This window comes from Eptesicus fuscus, chromosome 22 (genome assembly GCF_027574615.1).
Source record: "Eptesicus fuscus isolate TK198812 chromosome 22, DD_ASM_mEF_20220401, whole genome shotgun sequence".
Lineage (NCBI taxonomy): Eukaryota > Metazoa > Chordata > Mammalia > Chiroptera > Vespertilionidae > Eptesicus > Eptesicus fuscus.
In genome coordinates, this window is record NC_072494.1 from 16560241 (window position 1) to 16577251 (window position 17011).

A 17011-nucleotide genomic window follows, 5' to 3' on the forward strand; every position below is an offset into this window, starting at 1 on the left:
ACGGGAAAGGACACCTCACACGGAGGCAAAAGCACCGGCAGGCCTCGAGGTCCCAGACCCTCAGGAGATGGCGGAGACATCTCCTTCCAAAGTCCTCTGCTCACCTGGAGCAGGTAAAAGAGGTGCTGGTAAGCTTCTAGTTTCTGCCGTTTCTCTTTACTCAGCGCCTTTAATCCCTTCTGCTTGTCCAGAACCATCATGTCCGACAGCTGCTCCTTGTTCTTCTTGGTCAGCTTCTTGCAGTGGAAGACCACCTCCTGCGGGGGGGGGGGACGGGGGGGGGGTGGGGGGGGGGGAGAGCGGATGATACAATCAGCCCAGGCCAGCCCGGAGCACAGAACATATGGTCCAGAATCAGCGCCTGGAAGAGCCAGGGCTTTCTGCTGTTCAAGGTATTCAAGGCCTGAGCCAAGGGCGCTAAGCAGTTCCAGGGTGAGGAAGGGCCCCTCCTTCTGCCCCAAAACTCCACCGGGCACCCCTGCTCTCACAGGGGGAGTCCCCAGAGAGGACTGGGGTGCCAGGCCGAGGCATCATGTCTACTGGTTTTGCTGTTAGTTCTTCTTCTTTTTTGAATTTATTTGAACCAAAACTGACAATAATTACCAGGAAGCAAGATCTAAAATGCTCCCCTGTTAGTTCTTATTGGACTGTTGTACAAATTTAAGCGGAGATATCATTTCTATCCCATCCCTGCGTAATTGTATGGTAATTTACAGTTTAAGGAGCCATCTATCTCTACATTTGGCCAGTGAGGTGGGCCCTCTCATTATTTCCACTTTACTAACGAGGAAACAGACTCAGAGGTTAATCACCAGCCCACAGTGCCTGGCATCAGCAGAGCCAGGCATTCCAATTGTTATGTCCAATGCTCTTTCTACTAGATCACATGTGCCCAACAAATTACTAGGGCAGAGGACCCCTGAGCAAGGTGATGAAATCCAGACATTTAAAAATAGTGGATTAGCAACCACAGAATGTCACTATCACCGCTCCAGAAGCAGCCAGATTTGGGGGCAGGCCCCTCACCTGCAGGGTGATCCGGTTCTTCACCAGCAGGCCAATCTTGATGTCCATGAGGTTGAGGTCCTGCTCTAGCTGCTGGTTGGACCGGATCGTCCTGACCACCTCTTCCTGGAGCTTTAGCAGCTCTGCCTCAGCCAAGAAGTCCTGCTGGCTTTGATTCAAGAGGTGGACAAATCTGCGCACCACGCTGAGAGGGGGGTGGGGCGTGTGGACTGGCAGGAAGGAAAGAGGCATCGGGATCAGAATGCGCTCACCAGAGGCTTCCCCGCCCACCCCCTACCCTAGTCATGCTACCCTCAGCCCCCCTTCTGGTTACGGCCAGCAGGCCCCCAGACCCCACCTGGTTCTGCTTGTAGCTGGAGGACAATGGGCAGCCTCCCAGTCGGTCCTGTCCCTGGCCTCCTCCTTAACCAGGTATGATGAGGACGAGCTGTCCCTCCCATGCCGGTGGACTCACCCCCAACCTGGGCCTATCCTAGTGATCGCCACACCAAAGTCAGAGCCCCCGCTCCCTCGGATGATACCCCTGGGCCCACCATTCCGATTTACTACCCACTTCTGCTGAGCTAACTTGCTCTCATCCTTCAGCCCAAATTCATTTTCACTTATCAGCCTCCACTTAGCCTTACCTGCCCCTCACACAGCCTCCTCTGTCAGGAGAGACTGCACAGGGAGGAGCAGGAGTAGAAGGGATGTCCAGTGGGTTTTATATTATAGGGAGGTCAGAGCTAGATGGTGCTTCTCCTGGGATCTCTTTTGGAACAGGTATTTGAGCAGAGAGAAGCCTCTGAGCTAAGCTACAGGCTATAACAACAAAACTACTGCAGACAATATTCACTACGGGACAGAAACTGCTTTATACACTTACCACAACCCTGTGGGGTCAGGATACTAAGACCAATTGATGAGCTCACTGTGGCACAGAGAGGGTAAACAACTTGCCCTAGTTTACACAACTAGTAATAAATAAAAAAGAGTCAGACTTGGAAGATGAATAAAACTAGGCCCTGTCCAGTAAGGGAACTAGACAAGGAAACCACAATTCACGACAGTGTGGTTGGTGTGTGTCTTCAGAGGTGTGAACGTGGGGACCTTCGGAAAAACAGAACCGGCCACTCAAACCCAGGAGAGGAGTGAAGGAAGGCTTCCCGAGGAGGGCAGGCTCTCACCTGATGACCGAAAAGGAGGTGCGAGCAAGGGAGCAGGGCTGGTTGAGGAAGCGCCGGAAGGCCCTCCCTCTGGAACACAGCAGAGGGTGCGGGAGGTGAGGACACAGCCAGGGGTCAGTGAGGCGAGAGGTACAGGCAGAGGCTGGCGCAGAGAGAGCCTCGGAAGCTGCGGTTAGGACACAGACTTTATGCCCAGGTCAATGGGATTCCCGGGCAGGATTGAAGTAGGAGAATGGCCAGATCACATGGACAGGTTTTTTTATTTTATTTTATTGATTTTTTACAGAGAGGAAGGGAGAGGGATAGAGAGTTAGAAACATCGATGAGAGAGAAACATCGATCAGCTGCCTCCTGCACACCCACTACTGGGGATGTGCCCGCAACCAAGGTACATGCCCTTGACCGGAATCGAACCTGGGACCCTTCAGTCCACAGGCCGATGCTCTATCCACTGAGCCAAACCGGTTAGGGCCACAGGGACAGGTTTTATGGATTGATCTGGTTACTGCCTGGCAGGTGGATCTTGGAGTGAATGGTAACATCGAAGACAACTGATGGCATCTTGGATTCAATGAAATGCAGTTCATTAACTCATTTAATCTTCAAAACAAGATAGGTGCTGCCATTGTTCCCATCTTATAAATGAGAAAACTGAGGCAATAAAGAAGTCAAGTCACCTGCCTAGGACCACGTGGCTGGTAGATGGCAGTGCCGAGTGAAGCTTGTGATAATGAAACTGGGAGACAGAACTGGGAAAAGAAACTTATTCCAGGAAAACTATAAACGAAAAAGAAGCAAATGAAGGTGAAGGATGGCCAGGGCAAGAGAAAAACTAGAAAGGGCCAGGCTGGGGAGAGGGAGGAGGAGAAGCAGCTGCTGCCGGGAAGCAGATGGGCTGAGTGTCCCTGCCAGAGGGGCAGGCGGTGCCCCGCAGGCAGGACAGGGTGGGATAAGGGCCGGAGGAGGTGAAAGAGATGACTCTTGAACAGTCTATTCAACTTGGAGCCCAGGCGTGTGACCTCAGGCCCAGAAAGGAAAGGGCCAACTTTTTCGGGTACCCAAGGGCCAGTGGGGAACCTGGAGATGGTTCGCAAGGAGGAGGAGGATCTCCAAGGCTGGGCTTCTGGACTTTGGACAGGAGCCGAGAGCAGCCTAGAAGGACTTCTTTAAGGCTTGAAACGCACACCCACCACTGGGAACTGGGGCAGCAGAAAGGACTCCAGGAGCTGCACCTGCTTCCCACGGAGGTGGGCAGGTCGAAGGGTCATAGGCAGGGAGAGGGCAAAGTGGGAGAAGGCTGGACCTCTAGGGAGAGGAGGAAGGTCCTTTCCTTTTCGTGTGGCTTTGGCGGTAGCAACAGGAAGAGAACGAGAGCCCGGTATCTAATGCACCTGATCAGAGGAGCCGTCCCCGTGCACAGGCTTTCTGTTACTGGGGTGGGCAGGGTGACTTTTGTCACCACACCCATTCGACATTCCTGCAGACAACCTGTACCTCCCCCTTACCTGCTGTGTAGCCCCAGGAGGAATATCTAGACCTGCCTGACTCTGGGGGGATCCCTATCTCTCCCATCAAACTGGGGGACCCCCAAAGGCAGGGGCATCTGCTCACTGTTCTGCCCACTCCAGGCCCTAAGGCAGGCTCAAGGTTTGGGACAGCAGCAGTCAATGAGAGGAAAGGGCTCAAGAGGGCCAGGTAACTTCGCCGGGGCCCCACTTTGCAAGTTGTGGGGTGGGGTGACATTCTCCCTGAAAACCGTCAGACTCGCACAGCGGAGACACCCAGACACAGAGGAGGGGAACCAGGCAGCTTCCTCACAATGCAGAGCACGGCCAGGCAGCTCACCTAACGTCCTGTAGTCGTCCCGGGCCTTCCTCGCTCGGAAAAAGGCCTGGATCTTCACGACAGCGTGAACCTGCGTGAACACAGACAGAAGAAGGATCACTGACCGCCCTTGCCCTGGTTTCCTGGGTAACGGCTGGGAATAGGGACAGGGTGAGGAGGACGACACTCACGTTCTTCTGGAAGAAGCCCAGACGCCTCCGGTATCGCCTCCGAGCTGCCCACATCCGGGCCCAAGCCTGAATCTGGGGAAAGGGACACACTGCCCTCAGACCCAGGACACTTCGGCCATCTCCCAAGACCACAAGTCGGTGAGAGGACTGAAAGACTGTTCTCGGGGGATCTTTCCAGAGAGACAGGGACCTCCCGAAGCATGCCAGCTACCTTGATGACGGCATCGACGTTTGCTTTTAAATACTGCAGCCGTTCCAAGTACATCTTCTTCTGTCTGTGGCCCCGCCAGTGAGCCTGCACATTGGGAGAGAAAAGAATTAACCCTGCCCTAACCAGTTTGGCTCAGTGGATAGAGCGTCGACCTGCGGACTGAAGGGTCCCAGGTTCGATTCCGGTCAAGGGCATGTACCTTGGTTGCGGGCACATCCCCAGTAGGAGGTGTGCAGGAGGCAGCTGATCGATGTTTCTCTCTCATCGATGTTTCTAACTCTCTATCCCCCTCCCTTCCTTTCTGTAAAAATCAATAAAAATATATATTTTTTAAAAAAGAATTAACCCTGGCTGGTCCCTGTTGGCCTGAGAGGCTTGTAGAAAAGCTTGTCCTGGGCTCTCCAGGGAAAATGGAGGGAAAGGGGGACACTGGCCCTGTTCCCCAAGAACTTCGAATTTCACGGGGGAGGCCAACTACTGGCACAGAGCCAGCCACGCCCTCTGCCACACTCCCTGGTACCAGCTCGCATTATACAATCAAGCACACGTACCCATGCTCACCAACACCTCCTCACAGAAACTTAACTAAGATTCAAGCTTAAAAGAAATTAATAAAGCATACGCCTACTCACCAACTTAAGCAAACCATGCACCACCTCCTCCCCAAATACACTCACCCACGCACTGAGTCCGCCCACAGACACCACACTCCCCATCATCCCTCACATGCTCAGTCTGGGAGGCACACGGTGGCACGGGTGTGGAGTGTGCACAGGCACAGAGCTGCGTGCCCTCCATCTCTACCAATGGGTACAGGTCACTGAAACTCTCAGCTCACACTTCTCTTTACAACTATACCATGCAGCTCTCAGTAAACCTTCCCTCCAAGGTCCCCAGTAATTCAGCTGTCAGTCTAATGGCCTCTCCCCCTGACTGGTCTGCTACAAAGGGTTCAAGTGACCTCACTCCTCCATAAATCACACCCGCTTTGGTCTCTAAGACACAAATCTCATGGCTCCCTTCTGTTTTGGTCTCCTTCCCAGGGGCCTCTTCCCTTTCACCCCAAGCTTGTGTGACATTCATTTTCCTAAAGAACCACTTGGACTATGTCTCTCTCAGCCCTGAAGCCCCCAGAAGTTCTCATCCATCTGACCCCACACTCCCATCTGAATTTTTCATTGGTCCCTACCTTAAGAATTCTAGCCACACCAGATACTTCACTTTCTTCTAATCAGGCTTTATGATTTTCTGCCCCTGAATCTTTGCTGATGCTCCCCCTCACCATCCCCACCCCCCCAGCCTTATCTCTACCCTCTGAAATTCTTCCTCCTTTAGGGCCCACGTCAAATTCCTCCCAGGTGCTCCAGCCCTGGAGTACACTCTACCACTGACAATGCCATAGTCTGGTGGGTTATGAGCATCCCCTTTCAGCCAATGTCCTCCCAGCCCTTCTCAAAGCCAACTCTCCTGGCCAGGCCTTCCCTAGCCTAAGGACTGCACTGGCCCTCTGCTGGCACAGGAGGTAAGAGCCAGCTTGGCTGTCCCTCCTGGAGCCTGGAGGCCAGGAGGCCCCATTTTCATGTCTTTCCTCATCACTCCTTCCTCTCCTACCCCAGGTACTGCCTGGCATACCCTCTGGACAGCTGCCGAGTAAAAGGCACAGGTGGCTCCTCCTTAACCAGGGGGCCTCGCAACCTGGGTTGTTGGAATTTAGGACTCGGACTGGGGTCCTGACCAAGGCCAGAGCGTTCAGGAGAGATTACAGTCTCACACCCAAGCAGGCTCGCTTCTGAATCCCTTTTCTCCATAGCTGGAAGGCAGGCAGGGGGCCCAAGGCCGTGCCACCTCTCCCTGTCTGTCTCCCAGGACTTAGGCCAGACCCCGACAGTACTGATAGCAAATGACTCTATCCTCCTCTCACTGTCGGTGTGGCTTTTTGGCTCCTTGGAGAGTTGGTGTGAAGTTCCAGTCCAGGCTCATAGGAGGAATCCCTATGATTCAGACCACTAAATGTTGATGACTAAGGTTCTGTATTGAGTTCTGGGACTGATGCCCTGAAATATAGCAGCTCATAATGGCTACCACCGATGGGGCGCCTGCTGAACGGTGTGCTACATGTAATTTTCCTACCTAATCCTCACATTAGGTGAGTACCATCATAATGAACGAGGAAACTGAATGCTGGAGAGGGCTGAGCTAGGGTGCTCGAGGTCACAGGACCCAGAAATAGTAGGACCAGGAGGCAAACTCCAGCCTCTGACTCCAAAGCCTGAGCTCTCAATTACCACCCACATGCCCTACATCATAATCCAGAATCGAGGGCCATTTGCCAGTCTCAGCCTGTGCATCTGGGGTGCTCTGAGGATGTCTTTTTGCCTCTACTATCACAACGTCTAACATCAGCTGTATTCCAGTGATCAATGAGCTGTCTCACACCCATCTCCCACCCCTGCCCAGTGCCCAGTGGCAGCCTTTGCAGATACCAGGCATTCGGAGATGTTCATTAAATAAAGTATCTTTACACTGCCAACACCTCCATGAGGCCCTCCAGGTCACATCTACCTGGGGAGGTCTCGCTTTGTTCAACTCCCATCATTCCTGGCTTGTAAAGTGCCCCAGCCTGAGGTAGGTTGCAAGAACAAGACTGGAAAGGACTGGCTAAAGACAAAGGGCAGAAGTTCTTTCCCTAAGAGCTATTCCACCCCTTTCTGTTTAACCACTGCCCTTTCTCCACGCCTCCTATTCTAGTAGGAAGCCCTCCTGTAGTCTAAACTCTGATGTCTTACTAAATCATATTCCACTTTCCCCGTGGGGCAGCTAACAAGCAGCTCTCATACTCTCTGGACTGGGATGGTGGTGACAGTGACTAGCACTTATGCCATGTTTTTGCCTATCTGCCAGGCACTGTTTTAAAGCACTTTAGGTATTATCTCACTGAATCCTCACAACCCTCTAAGGTGGGTGCTACAATTTCAGGTTCTATTCTTCAGATGAAGAAACAGCGGGAGAAACCTGTCACAAGTGATAGAGCTGGGATGCAAACCCAGGTGGTCTAGGGCCCAGAATCCATGCTCTTCACCAGTATGTTCAGAGGCCAAAAGACCATCCCAAACCCACTCAGCAAAAAGGAAGTAGCAAGGGCCCGGCCGGTGTGGCTCAGTGGTTGAGTGTCACCCTGTGAACCAGGAGGTAGAGGTTCGATTCCCGGTCAGGGCACATGCCTGGGTTTCGGGCTCAATTCCCAGTAGGGGGTGTGCAGGAGGCAGCCTATCAATGATTCTCTCTAATCATTGATGTTTTTATCTCTCCCTTCCTCTCTGAAATCAATAAAAAGATATTAAAAAAAAAAAGGGGGAAGTCAGAGGGAACCACGAAGCTCAGATAAGTTCAGGCCCTGAAGACGGAGAAAGCCAGAACCCGGCACCTGGATCTTGATGACTGCTGGGAGCCAGGTCCTCAGAAAGTGCGAATGCTCAGCGAACTTCTGCCGAACCAGGAAGCCACGGAGGCGGGCCTGGAGCTGAATGACAAAGCCGACGTTGGCCTTCCAGAGCTGTTGGCGGTCATGGGCAGCAGTGACCTTGGTGACGGCTGACTGTGGAGGCAGAAGAGAGAGCCTGTGGGTGGGAGCTTCTCTGGCAGGGGATCCCTCATCCGTGGTCTCCTCCCTTGCAGGGGCCCTGCCAACCTGGATCTCCTCCCGAGTCAGGTGGGAGGTGTTGAGGCAGCAGCCCTGGGGTCGCTCCCAGGTCCCCTGAAAGGTCTGTAGGTGGAAGTAGTAGGCGGTGCCATCCTTCATGTCATGTTGAACCCAGAAGGCTGTGTCCCCTAAGCAGAAGCCAAGTAAGCAGAGAAGGGTCGGTGGAGGCAAGAGGTGGCTAAGGCAGGCTGAAAATGGGGGGTCAGGCTAGGGCCATTACCTGGGCGCCTCTTCTTTGCCATGGCACCTTCCAGGACTCGCTGGTAGCCGTCAGCACAGTCAGGAACCACCCCTCGGAGGGCCACATTGGGGTTCCTCAACACCCGCTCTGTCTGGTCTGCTTTGCCCTCCTTGATGGCCTGGTTGATGGCGGCCACACCAAGAGCCACTGGCAAGGGCATCAGAAAGGAGTGGTCAATTCTTCCCCAAGTCCTTCCCATGGGCTCTGTCCTGTCCACCGGTAAGGGATTCGGAGGAGGACACAAAAACACCCCGTATGATGGAGAAGACAGGGAATATCCCAGGATGGATGCAGACACAGGAAAGCAGCAGTTTGAAGAAAAGACCGCAGTCAAGGAAGGTTCCTGGAGAGGCAGCGTGGGGTGGGCTGGGTAAAAGAAAGTCAGCTGGTACAGAAGGTCAAGGCCAGGATATGGGCACGGAACCCCAGGACAGTTTCTTAGGAAGAAAATAAAGTCCAAGAAGTGGAGGTGGTTGATGCAGCACCTGCCGTCCAGTCACTCACAGACAGATGGACAAAGAGACTCCAGACACTGAGAACTAATATGTTTGTGTCTATTTGCACTGATCCTGCCTACTTTTCCTCAAAACCAAGACTTCTCTACACTCAAGACTAAACGTTCTCTAGCCAGAGCTGATGGGTACAATAGCAAATAGTACACATTTTTGGCCCCCACCTGATTTCACATGCTCACATTGTGGGGGAAAGTGCCCGCATAGAAGGAGGCAGTGGGGAGACAATGCACTCTCAACCCCTGAGGTTGTCCTGCCCAGTGACTGCTGGGAAATCCATCCTATGGTCCAAGCAGCAACCCTTCTGTTCTGATTCCAGCCCAGTTCCCCGAAGAGGTTGAAAGGGAGATGGAGGTGGCTGGGGAGGCCCTGATTGTCTGGGCTCCTGCCGAGCCCACAGCTCCGTCCCTCCCCTCCACCCTGCTGCCCCCGGCCCGGCCCATTTACTCCTCTGAGCTGTGTTTGTGTCCTGGTTGGCTCTGGCCACTTCCTGGCGGATCTCTTCCAGCCACAGCACAGCTCCAGGATCTCTTGTCCCCTGGAAAATTGAGAGAGAGAAGAGCCCAGGTGGTCTCCCTGGTTCCCAGGTCCAGCCGCCCAGGGGAACCCAACTGCAGGCTGACACTGGGAGCCACGGGGACAGCAGCCCCCCCTCGGCTCCTCCCGCCCTGCTTAGGGATGGCCTGTGCTCTCTGGGACTGCTGCCCTCAGAAGGTTTCTTCCTACCGTTTTCAGGCTTGCCCAACATCCTCTCAGCTTGGCCACAGCATCCCCAGAACTCTTACACTCACCTCAGTATCCACCACCCTGTCAACAGCTCACTTCCCTGCCCTTGTGCCTGAGCCATGTCCAGAGAGAGCCAACACTGGAGACTCCACCTGCCTGCCCTACTCCCCATTACCCTACTTCACACCTTCTTAGGCCCATCCGATCCTGACTTTACCTTCTCCTTCCCAACCTTCTCTACCACACAAAGTAGTAGAAAGGTTACATGTGCCACATTCTTTAATTCATTTTATTTTTACCCCCATTCCAGGAGGTACATAGGACCAGGGCATGCAGTATTTTATACATGAACTAGAGGCCCGATGCACAAAATTTGTGCAAGGGGCTTGGCCCTCGCAGCCCCGGCTTCGTCCGGAAGGTCGTTCGGCTGTTTGGTCTAATTAGCATATTAGCTCTTTATTATATAGGAGGATAAGTGGGGCTCAGAGACATTAGAGATTTGCGAGAGGTCACATGGTCACTAATGTCAGAGCAGGACATGTCTAACCCAGTTCTCTGGCTCCCAGGCCTGTGCTCGTCCCATGCACAAGGCCCCACTGCTCTGTGCTGGCAACCAGAGCTTCTGGTTGCCATCATCTCCCGTGGCCAGGTCACACCCTTCCTACCCCCTCCCCAGAAGGGACTGTCCATCAAGTTGGGGTTCTCCAATGATGCATACTGGCTACAGTCCTAACCACAAGGGATATCCTTCCTGCTCTGATGACCAACCCAGACAGCCCAAACCTCACCTGGGCCTTCTGCCTTTTGGCTGCCACGAGGAGGAGATGGTACCGAGGGGCGACAGGGAGGCTGACATTTTCCAGGCCGGCTGAGGGAAGCAGCAGGGCGGATAAGGTCTTCTCAGGGCTGTCCTGGTTCAGAGCCTCATTGATGAGACTGACCGCGAGGACCTCTGGGAAAGAGATGTAGGTGGGCAGAGGGCCCAGGCTTATGGCTAAGAGACAGGGCTCCCCACGGCAGGCCATCCTCCCCCAGCCCCAGGCTCCACTTACGATCGGTCTCTTCCTGGACCTGGGCGTTGACCTGGCTCACAGTGGCCTGCAAGTCATTCCAGCTCAAGAAGGCCCCATTCACTCCACGCTCCTGTCGCAGCTTTACCAGAGCATCAAAGTAACTGGCAGCAGGGCGGGCGACAAGGGCATCGTCAGCCAGAAATCAGGGGGAACTCCCGAACGACTTCCCTCACCTGGCCTCCAGGATATCAGCCTCTTGGTTCTCTTCTCTCTTCACCGGCTGTTCTTTCTAGGCCTCCTCTGCTGGTCCCTCCGGGACCTCTAAACACTGGAGTATCCCCAGGCTCAGCCTCGAGCCCTCCTTTCTCCCTTGGTGACCTCATCTCATCTCATGGCTTGAAGCACCAGATTCTACTAACTCCCCAAAGCACACCTCAAGCCCAGGCATAAATCCCAGCTGCCTCCTTGGCATGTCCATGTGAAAGCCCGATAAGCACCTCAAATCCCACAGCTCACACCTGACCTCCTGATCCTCCTGCTCAACGTGTGTATCCCACAGTCCTTCCCACCTCAGAAAATAATCACTTCAGCCTCACAGGCCAAAAATCTGGGAGTCATATGGATCCACTCTCTCTCACATCCCATACCCACTCCATATGCAGTTCAACTTTCAATGTATATATCAAATCTGATTCCTTTTCACCACTTCCACTGCTACTGGCCTAGGCCAAGCCTCCATCGCCTCTGCCTGGATTACTCCAACAGATGTCTAACAGGTCTCCCGGCTTCTCCCCTTCTAACCTGTAGTCCATTCTCAGCACAGCAGCCAGAGGATCCAAATCGCCTCTCTCCTCACTCAAAACCCTCCTCTGGCTTCCTTCCTCACTGAAGTAAGGCCACAGCTAGTTGTCTGGCCTCTGCTACTTTTTATTTGATATATTTATTTATTTTTAATATATTTTTATTGATTTCAGAGAGGAAGGGAGAGGGAGAGAGCGATAGAAACATCAATGATGAGAGATGATCATTGATCGGCTGCCTCCTGCATGCCCCCCCACTGGGGATCGAGCCCACAACTGGGCATGTGCCCTGACTGGGAATTGAACTGTGACCTCCTGGTTCATAGGTTGTTGCTCAACCACTGAGCCACTTCTGCTGAGCTGGCCTCTGCGACTCCATCTCCCACCATTCTCCTGTGCTCACTCTACTCTGCCAGATGGCTTCCTGCTATGCTCTGGATACACCAAGTACACTTCTAGGGCCTGTGCCCCGATAGTCTCGCTTATGCCCTGTAGGTCCCTCTCAAAATGACCCCCTTACCAAAGGGGCCTCCCATAACCACACTATGTGAAACAAACTGCCCCGCCCACATCCCCACCTTTACCCCCAGTGTCCTGTTCCATTCTCACCACAGCTCTCCTCTTCCAATCATCTGACGTGTTTGGTTTTTGTCTGTCTCCCCTACTAACATATAAATTTGAGGAGAGCAAAACTTCGTTTTGTTCACTATCTTTCCCAGCACGTAGCACAGTATCTGGCACATGAGCAGGAACTCAAATCTTTGAGATGCAAGAGTGACTAAGTGGAGGAAAGGGGAATGACTGTGCCCCCACCCACTCCTAGGAAGAATAGGCCATCACGCAGAAGGCTGGTCCCCAAGGAGAACTCGGCGTCTTGGCTCCATTCCCGCCATCCCTTCCCTCTCAACATGGGGCTGACCCTTTCTCACCGCTGAGCATTCTCGCCTTCCACCTCAGCCAGGCCCGTGGCGGGGTTCACCAGGCTGCTCCAGAAGCCGCTGGCATCCCTGGCCCCCAGGGCCTGGTTAATCAGGACCACGGCTGAGAGCATCTCCACAGCCACGAAGAGCTCCTCCTGGCCAAGCTCCTACAACAGGGGGAGGGCTGGTGAAGGTCGGGGGCCCACCTGCCATCCTGCCCCCAAAACTCTGCCATATCCCAGGCTCTATCCCCACACCCCATCCACTGACACTCATACTTAATATCTGAGAATGCTGACTATGTGCTCGATGTGTAAGTATTTCACACATATCATCATTTAATTTTCATAACAAGCCATGAGGTAGGTATCATTAATATTCCCATTTCACAGATGAGCCCATAATTGAGTAGTTTAAGTTAACCCAGCCGCCTGATTCCAGAGCCCACACTCAACCGGTGAGCTCTACCAGCTCCGTTCGGGTCCCTTCTACACGTGAAGAACTGCACTGAGACCCGGGCACACAGACAGGAAGACACGGTGGGCACCTCCACCCTGCACCCCCCCCCCCCAAAGGCCCTGGCCCACCTCCCTGCCCAGTCCTCCTCCTTTTTAAACATCTGCTTATGCTCTTCCCTCTGTCTGGAGCACCCCTCCTGTCCTCTACAAACAGAATATTGTGAATAATAATAATAATAATAATAATAACAACAGCCAACGCTTCCATGCCAGGCTCATTCCTAAGCACATATTAACTCATGAAATATATCACTGTCCCCATTTACTATATGGTCACGAGGCTGGAAGTAGCAGAGCTAAATGGAAGTCAGGCAGCCTGGCTTGAAAGTCCGCAACCTTAGTCACTATGCTGCCCTTAGTCCTTATTTGCTGCGTGGGCTATAGTCTCCTGTGCTGAGGCTGTGCCCTTCCTGAGAGTCAAGCCTGGAGTCGATGCTCTATAAAAGCCTGCGGGGGGCGGGGGTATGATTCTCTTCCTCTCGTCCAGGAAGCCTTCCCAGACTTACTAGCTCTGCTCGCTCCATTTCCCGGGTCTGAAGTCCTATTCCACTTACATCATCTACTCTTCCCTCCCTCTCTCTGCCTAGACCCTCTAACAAACTGCGAAGAGCCTGTCACCTAAGAAAGGGCCCTATCACCCCATTGTCAGAGCAGCTATATGGACTGGGGTGACGTGGGACAGCAGAATTGTTCAAAGCACGGGCTGCCAGTACATTCAGCTTAGCATTCGTTCTGCACTGCCAGTTGCACCTGTGTTGGGCAAGTTACTTAACCTCTGCATCTCAGTTTCCTCACCTCTAAAATGGAAATAATACTTACCTTATAGGTTTCTTCGAAGTATTAAATGAGTAAGTAAAAACAGTTTTTGCTTGGTGTAACTATTATACTATACTCAGGGGGCAAGCCTGGTCACCCTCCTTCCTCCCCTAATCTCTACTAGCCCCTAAGAGTACCCTCAGAGGGTGCTCTGGGCTGACTGCCTGATCCCCCGCCCCAGCAGCGAGACCCACATTTCTGGGGCTTACCCCCTGCTGCTGCCGCTGGAGTACGGCCAGCTCCTGCTGGTACATAGCCGAGGCAAAGGCATACACAGGAGGCAGCTGGGCTTCAGGGCACATCAGCTCCTTCACAGTGTCAGCTGCCACCCCCTTCCGGATGGCTTTGTTGATCCTCCGCACAGCCTGGAGCACTGCAGGGAGGAACAAGAGAGCTGCACAGGCTGGCCATTCAGAGCCGTTTCTACTCTCCTGGCCAATTAGGTTCTGCTGGGGATCTCTGAGGGGTAATGGCTTTGTAGCTACTCTTAAGAACTATTCTGCTAGGTTCAAAATGTGTTTCTAAAGGTTCAGGAGGAATGGGGGCTGGATCACTTTAAGAAGAGGCTCTGGAAGAAGCAATATGTGAGGACTGGAAGTTGAGGAGCTCAGCAGGTAACACGGAGTGGTTGTCATGGCAGAGGTGAGTCCTTTAGGTGGTGAGCATAACACTGACAGGCTATGAGCATAACGAAAATGAGGTTAGTCAAAGGGCTCCAGGGTGGATCAAATCTTGATGACAAAACAGAGGAATAAAAAACCAGCTCCAAGGTGGAGCCATCTGGGCTGTAAAGGGCAGGAGTAAGCAAAAAAGGAGGCATGGCGCATCAAGGTAGTTTTAGCTTTGAAACCCCGGGACTTATGGGCACTGGCATCAAGGAGCACACAAGCTACTGGGGAGAAATAAGGATACAAAAACACCCACAGTGCATTGCTGTCACTGCATCTGGGAGATCACTACATTTCAGGAGGCAAAGGAACTATAGCAAGTTGAAACTGTCAAAATAAAGGGGACGTGCCTAGAAGGTTGCCTACCCTAGGAGGACAGCCTGGTGCAGCACTGCCACTGTGCCTAAGGCCTTAATGAACTTATCTGTAGTGTCCCTCCCAGCAGCCAGGAATAGGGCACACGGTGTGAGAGAAGAGAGAAGTGCCCTGCCAGGATGGAACACCAGGCAGCAGTCTGCCCTGCGCTACACAGAAACTGGCAAAGGGTTAGATTCTCTTCCAAGAGCCTGTGATACATCCGGGCAGACCTCAGCCTGGAGAGCACTTACTGGCTTGTTCTTGATCGCCCTTCATGTTGGCAGCAGCCACACCAGCTTGAATCTCCTCCTTTTCCAGAAGCCCCACCAGGCCCAGCTCCTGGAAAAGGAAGAGATGCAGTAGAAAGAGTCCTCTGGGAGCCATGAACACGCTTTAGGAGCGGTCAGCGTGAGCTCCTAGGCCCACCCAGTCACCCACCGTCCATGCCACCACTCCCATTTAGGTAGACTAGCCTGGCCCACCCATCCCTGTTAACCCATCTCTAACCTCTGGCAATTTATTACCCAGCCAACATCCGAAATAACAACACAGGTAACACAAATATAAATAGTGCCAGGGAGAAAGTCAATAGCATTGACAATGAGAGTACTAAGTTGAGGTCCCAATTCAGCAATCGGGGAGCCTAACACTACCTATTAAACTGCCCCTAGGTCCCCCAGTCACTTGGAGATTATCAGAGAACAGAACCTGATCAGGCTAGTCCATTAAGCTTCGGGGTGACTTAACCGTTTAAACATATAGTCAGCACTTACTGGATACAAAGAATTGACCGAGGTGATACCTAAGTATGAGGCCCTCCCCCATCCTACAGTCAGAGGAAGTAGCAGGTGATAGACGGAGACTGACCTGTGCTTTCTGCTCCCTGTCTGAGCTCAGCTGGTCCAGGTACCAGTCTGCAAAATCTCTCCTCACTCCTCGCAGGGCCAGGACAGGGTCTTGAAGGGCCTCAAGTAAGGCCTCAGGGCTCTGCCGTTCCAGGGCATCGTCAACAACTTCTAGAGCCCCACGGACTGAAAAGACAAGACTCCATAATGGACAGTGTGGGAAAGCCCCCGCCACCATCCCCAGCCCAGCCCTAGAAGTCTGCCCTCTTCCCGCTGGCCCAGTTACCCCCACTCCTGCTCCCTGAGTTCCTGGGGCCCAACTAATCCAGCCCAAATTCTGCAGCTTGATCTGAACAGCTTTTCCATGTCCCCAGCCCAGACCTTGAGCCCACCCCTCCTGCCCTGATCTTCTCCTCCCCATCCATGCTCCACATCCCCTCCTTGAAGGACCCCATGGTCCTATGAATCTTCATTCCAACAGAAGCCCCCTTGACAGATACTGATAGTGGTAAAGTAAAGCACACACTGCCTTGACTCTGATCTTTCCTTGAGATGAGAGTTGGTCCCAGTGAGGCCATAGGGCCTTCTTGCCTGAGAACCATCCCCAAACCTCCCAGTGCAGGAGCTCACCCTGAGCATTCCCCTACGGCCCTCCTGGCCTATCTCTCTTACCATTGACATGGTTGATGTTGCCCTGGATTTCCGCCTGAGTTAGGTAGCAGTCATAGATGTCCTGGCTTTCTCCATCATCCTGCAAATACTACATTGAAAGGGGAACCTGGGAAAGCCGATTCCAATTTCTCCTCCTCCTTCCTCCCTGTCTATACCTATGTCTTCTTCTGGGGGCCTTCCCGAGGCCAAAAGTCAACCTGATAGGGAGGAATCTGGGGAAATTGTGGGGTCCAACCCTCTGGCACTGACACAGTTAAGTCAAACCAACCTCTGGAATCCCCAGCCCAATCTCATTCAGTTCTACATTCCACAGAGTCTCTCTCAGCCCTCACTGAAGATCGAGCTCCCCCCTCACCCCCCGAACCTCTTCTCCTATCTTATCTTCTGAATTCTCATTATTCTCCCAAGTTCCTCTCCTAGTTCTCTAAAATAACTGACAAGTTAGTTTCTCTAAGCAACTTTGGAACCTAGAAACAGAACATACAGGAGTCCTGGTTTCACTCAGGTTTTCTAAGCCACCCAGCTTTTTAGCCCCTGCATTCCAAGGTTCCTCCTTACGCAGTTCCTGGCATTGGCAGCCTTCTCCATCTTGGCCTGGGCCAGCAGCTCCTGGTAGATGACTGCCAAAGGCTCTCGAAGATTCTCCAGCAGAGCACAGGGATTCTGCAAGGCAGCCAGGGTGTCCTCGACCACCCCTCGCTCCACTGCCTCATTGATAGCAAGAACAGCTGCGTGGACTGGTAGGGGGCATGGAATCAAGGTCAGGAGGCCAGAACACACCCAGCCCAGCTGCAAGCTACTCTGA

The 17011-nt window shown here is 53.1% G+C and overlaps 1 protein-coding gene across 1 annotated transcript in view; it reads right to left on the bottom strand.

Annotated features, from left to right (window-relative positions):
- The window catches only part of IQGAP3 (IQ motif containing GTPase activating protein 3), a 37501-nt gene that overhangs the window by 11364 nt on the left and 9126 nt on the right, over positions 1-17011 (bottom strand). Inside the window, exons 8-24 of the mRNA XM_008155641.3 lie at positions 16765-16943; positions 16207-16285; positions 15557-15720; positions 14941-15028; positions 13874-14037; positions 12340-12497; positions 10650-10771; positions 10386-10549; positions 9319-9409; positions 8339-8506; positions 8107-8246; positions 7843-8013; positions 4419-4502; positions 4208-4279; positions 4038-4107; positions 1027-1235; positions 105-257 (exon numbers count right to left, since the gene is read on the bottom strand). Of these exons, the coding sequence (XP_008153863.2) occupies positions 105-257; positions 1027-1235; positions 4038-4107; positions 4208-4279; positions 4419-4502; positions 7843-8013; positions 8107-8246; positions 8339-8506; positions 9319-9409; positions 10386-10549; positions 10650-10771; positions 12340-12497; positions 13874-14037; positions 14941-15028; positions 15557-15720; positions 16207-16285; positions 16765-16943 (2276 nt within the window). The remainder of the gene's footprint in view (positions 1-104; positions 258-1026; positions 1236-4037; positions 4108-4207; positions 4280-4418; positions 4503-7842; positions 8014-8106; positions 8247-8338; positions 8507-9318; positions 9410-10385; positions 10550-10649; positions 10772-12339; positions 12498-13873; positions 14038-14940; positions 15029-15556; positions 15721-16206; positions 16286-16764; positions 16944-17011) is intronic.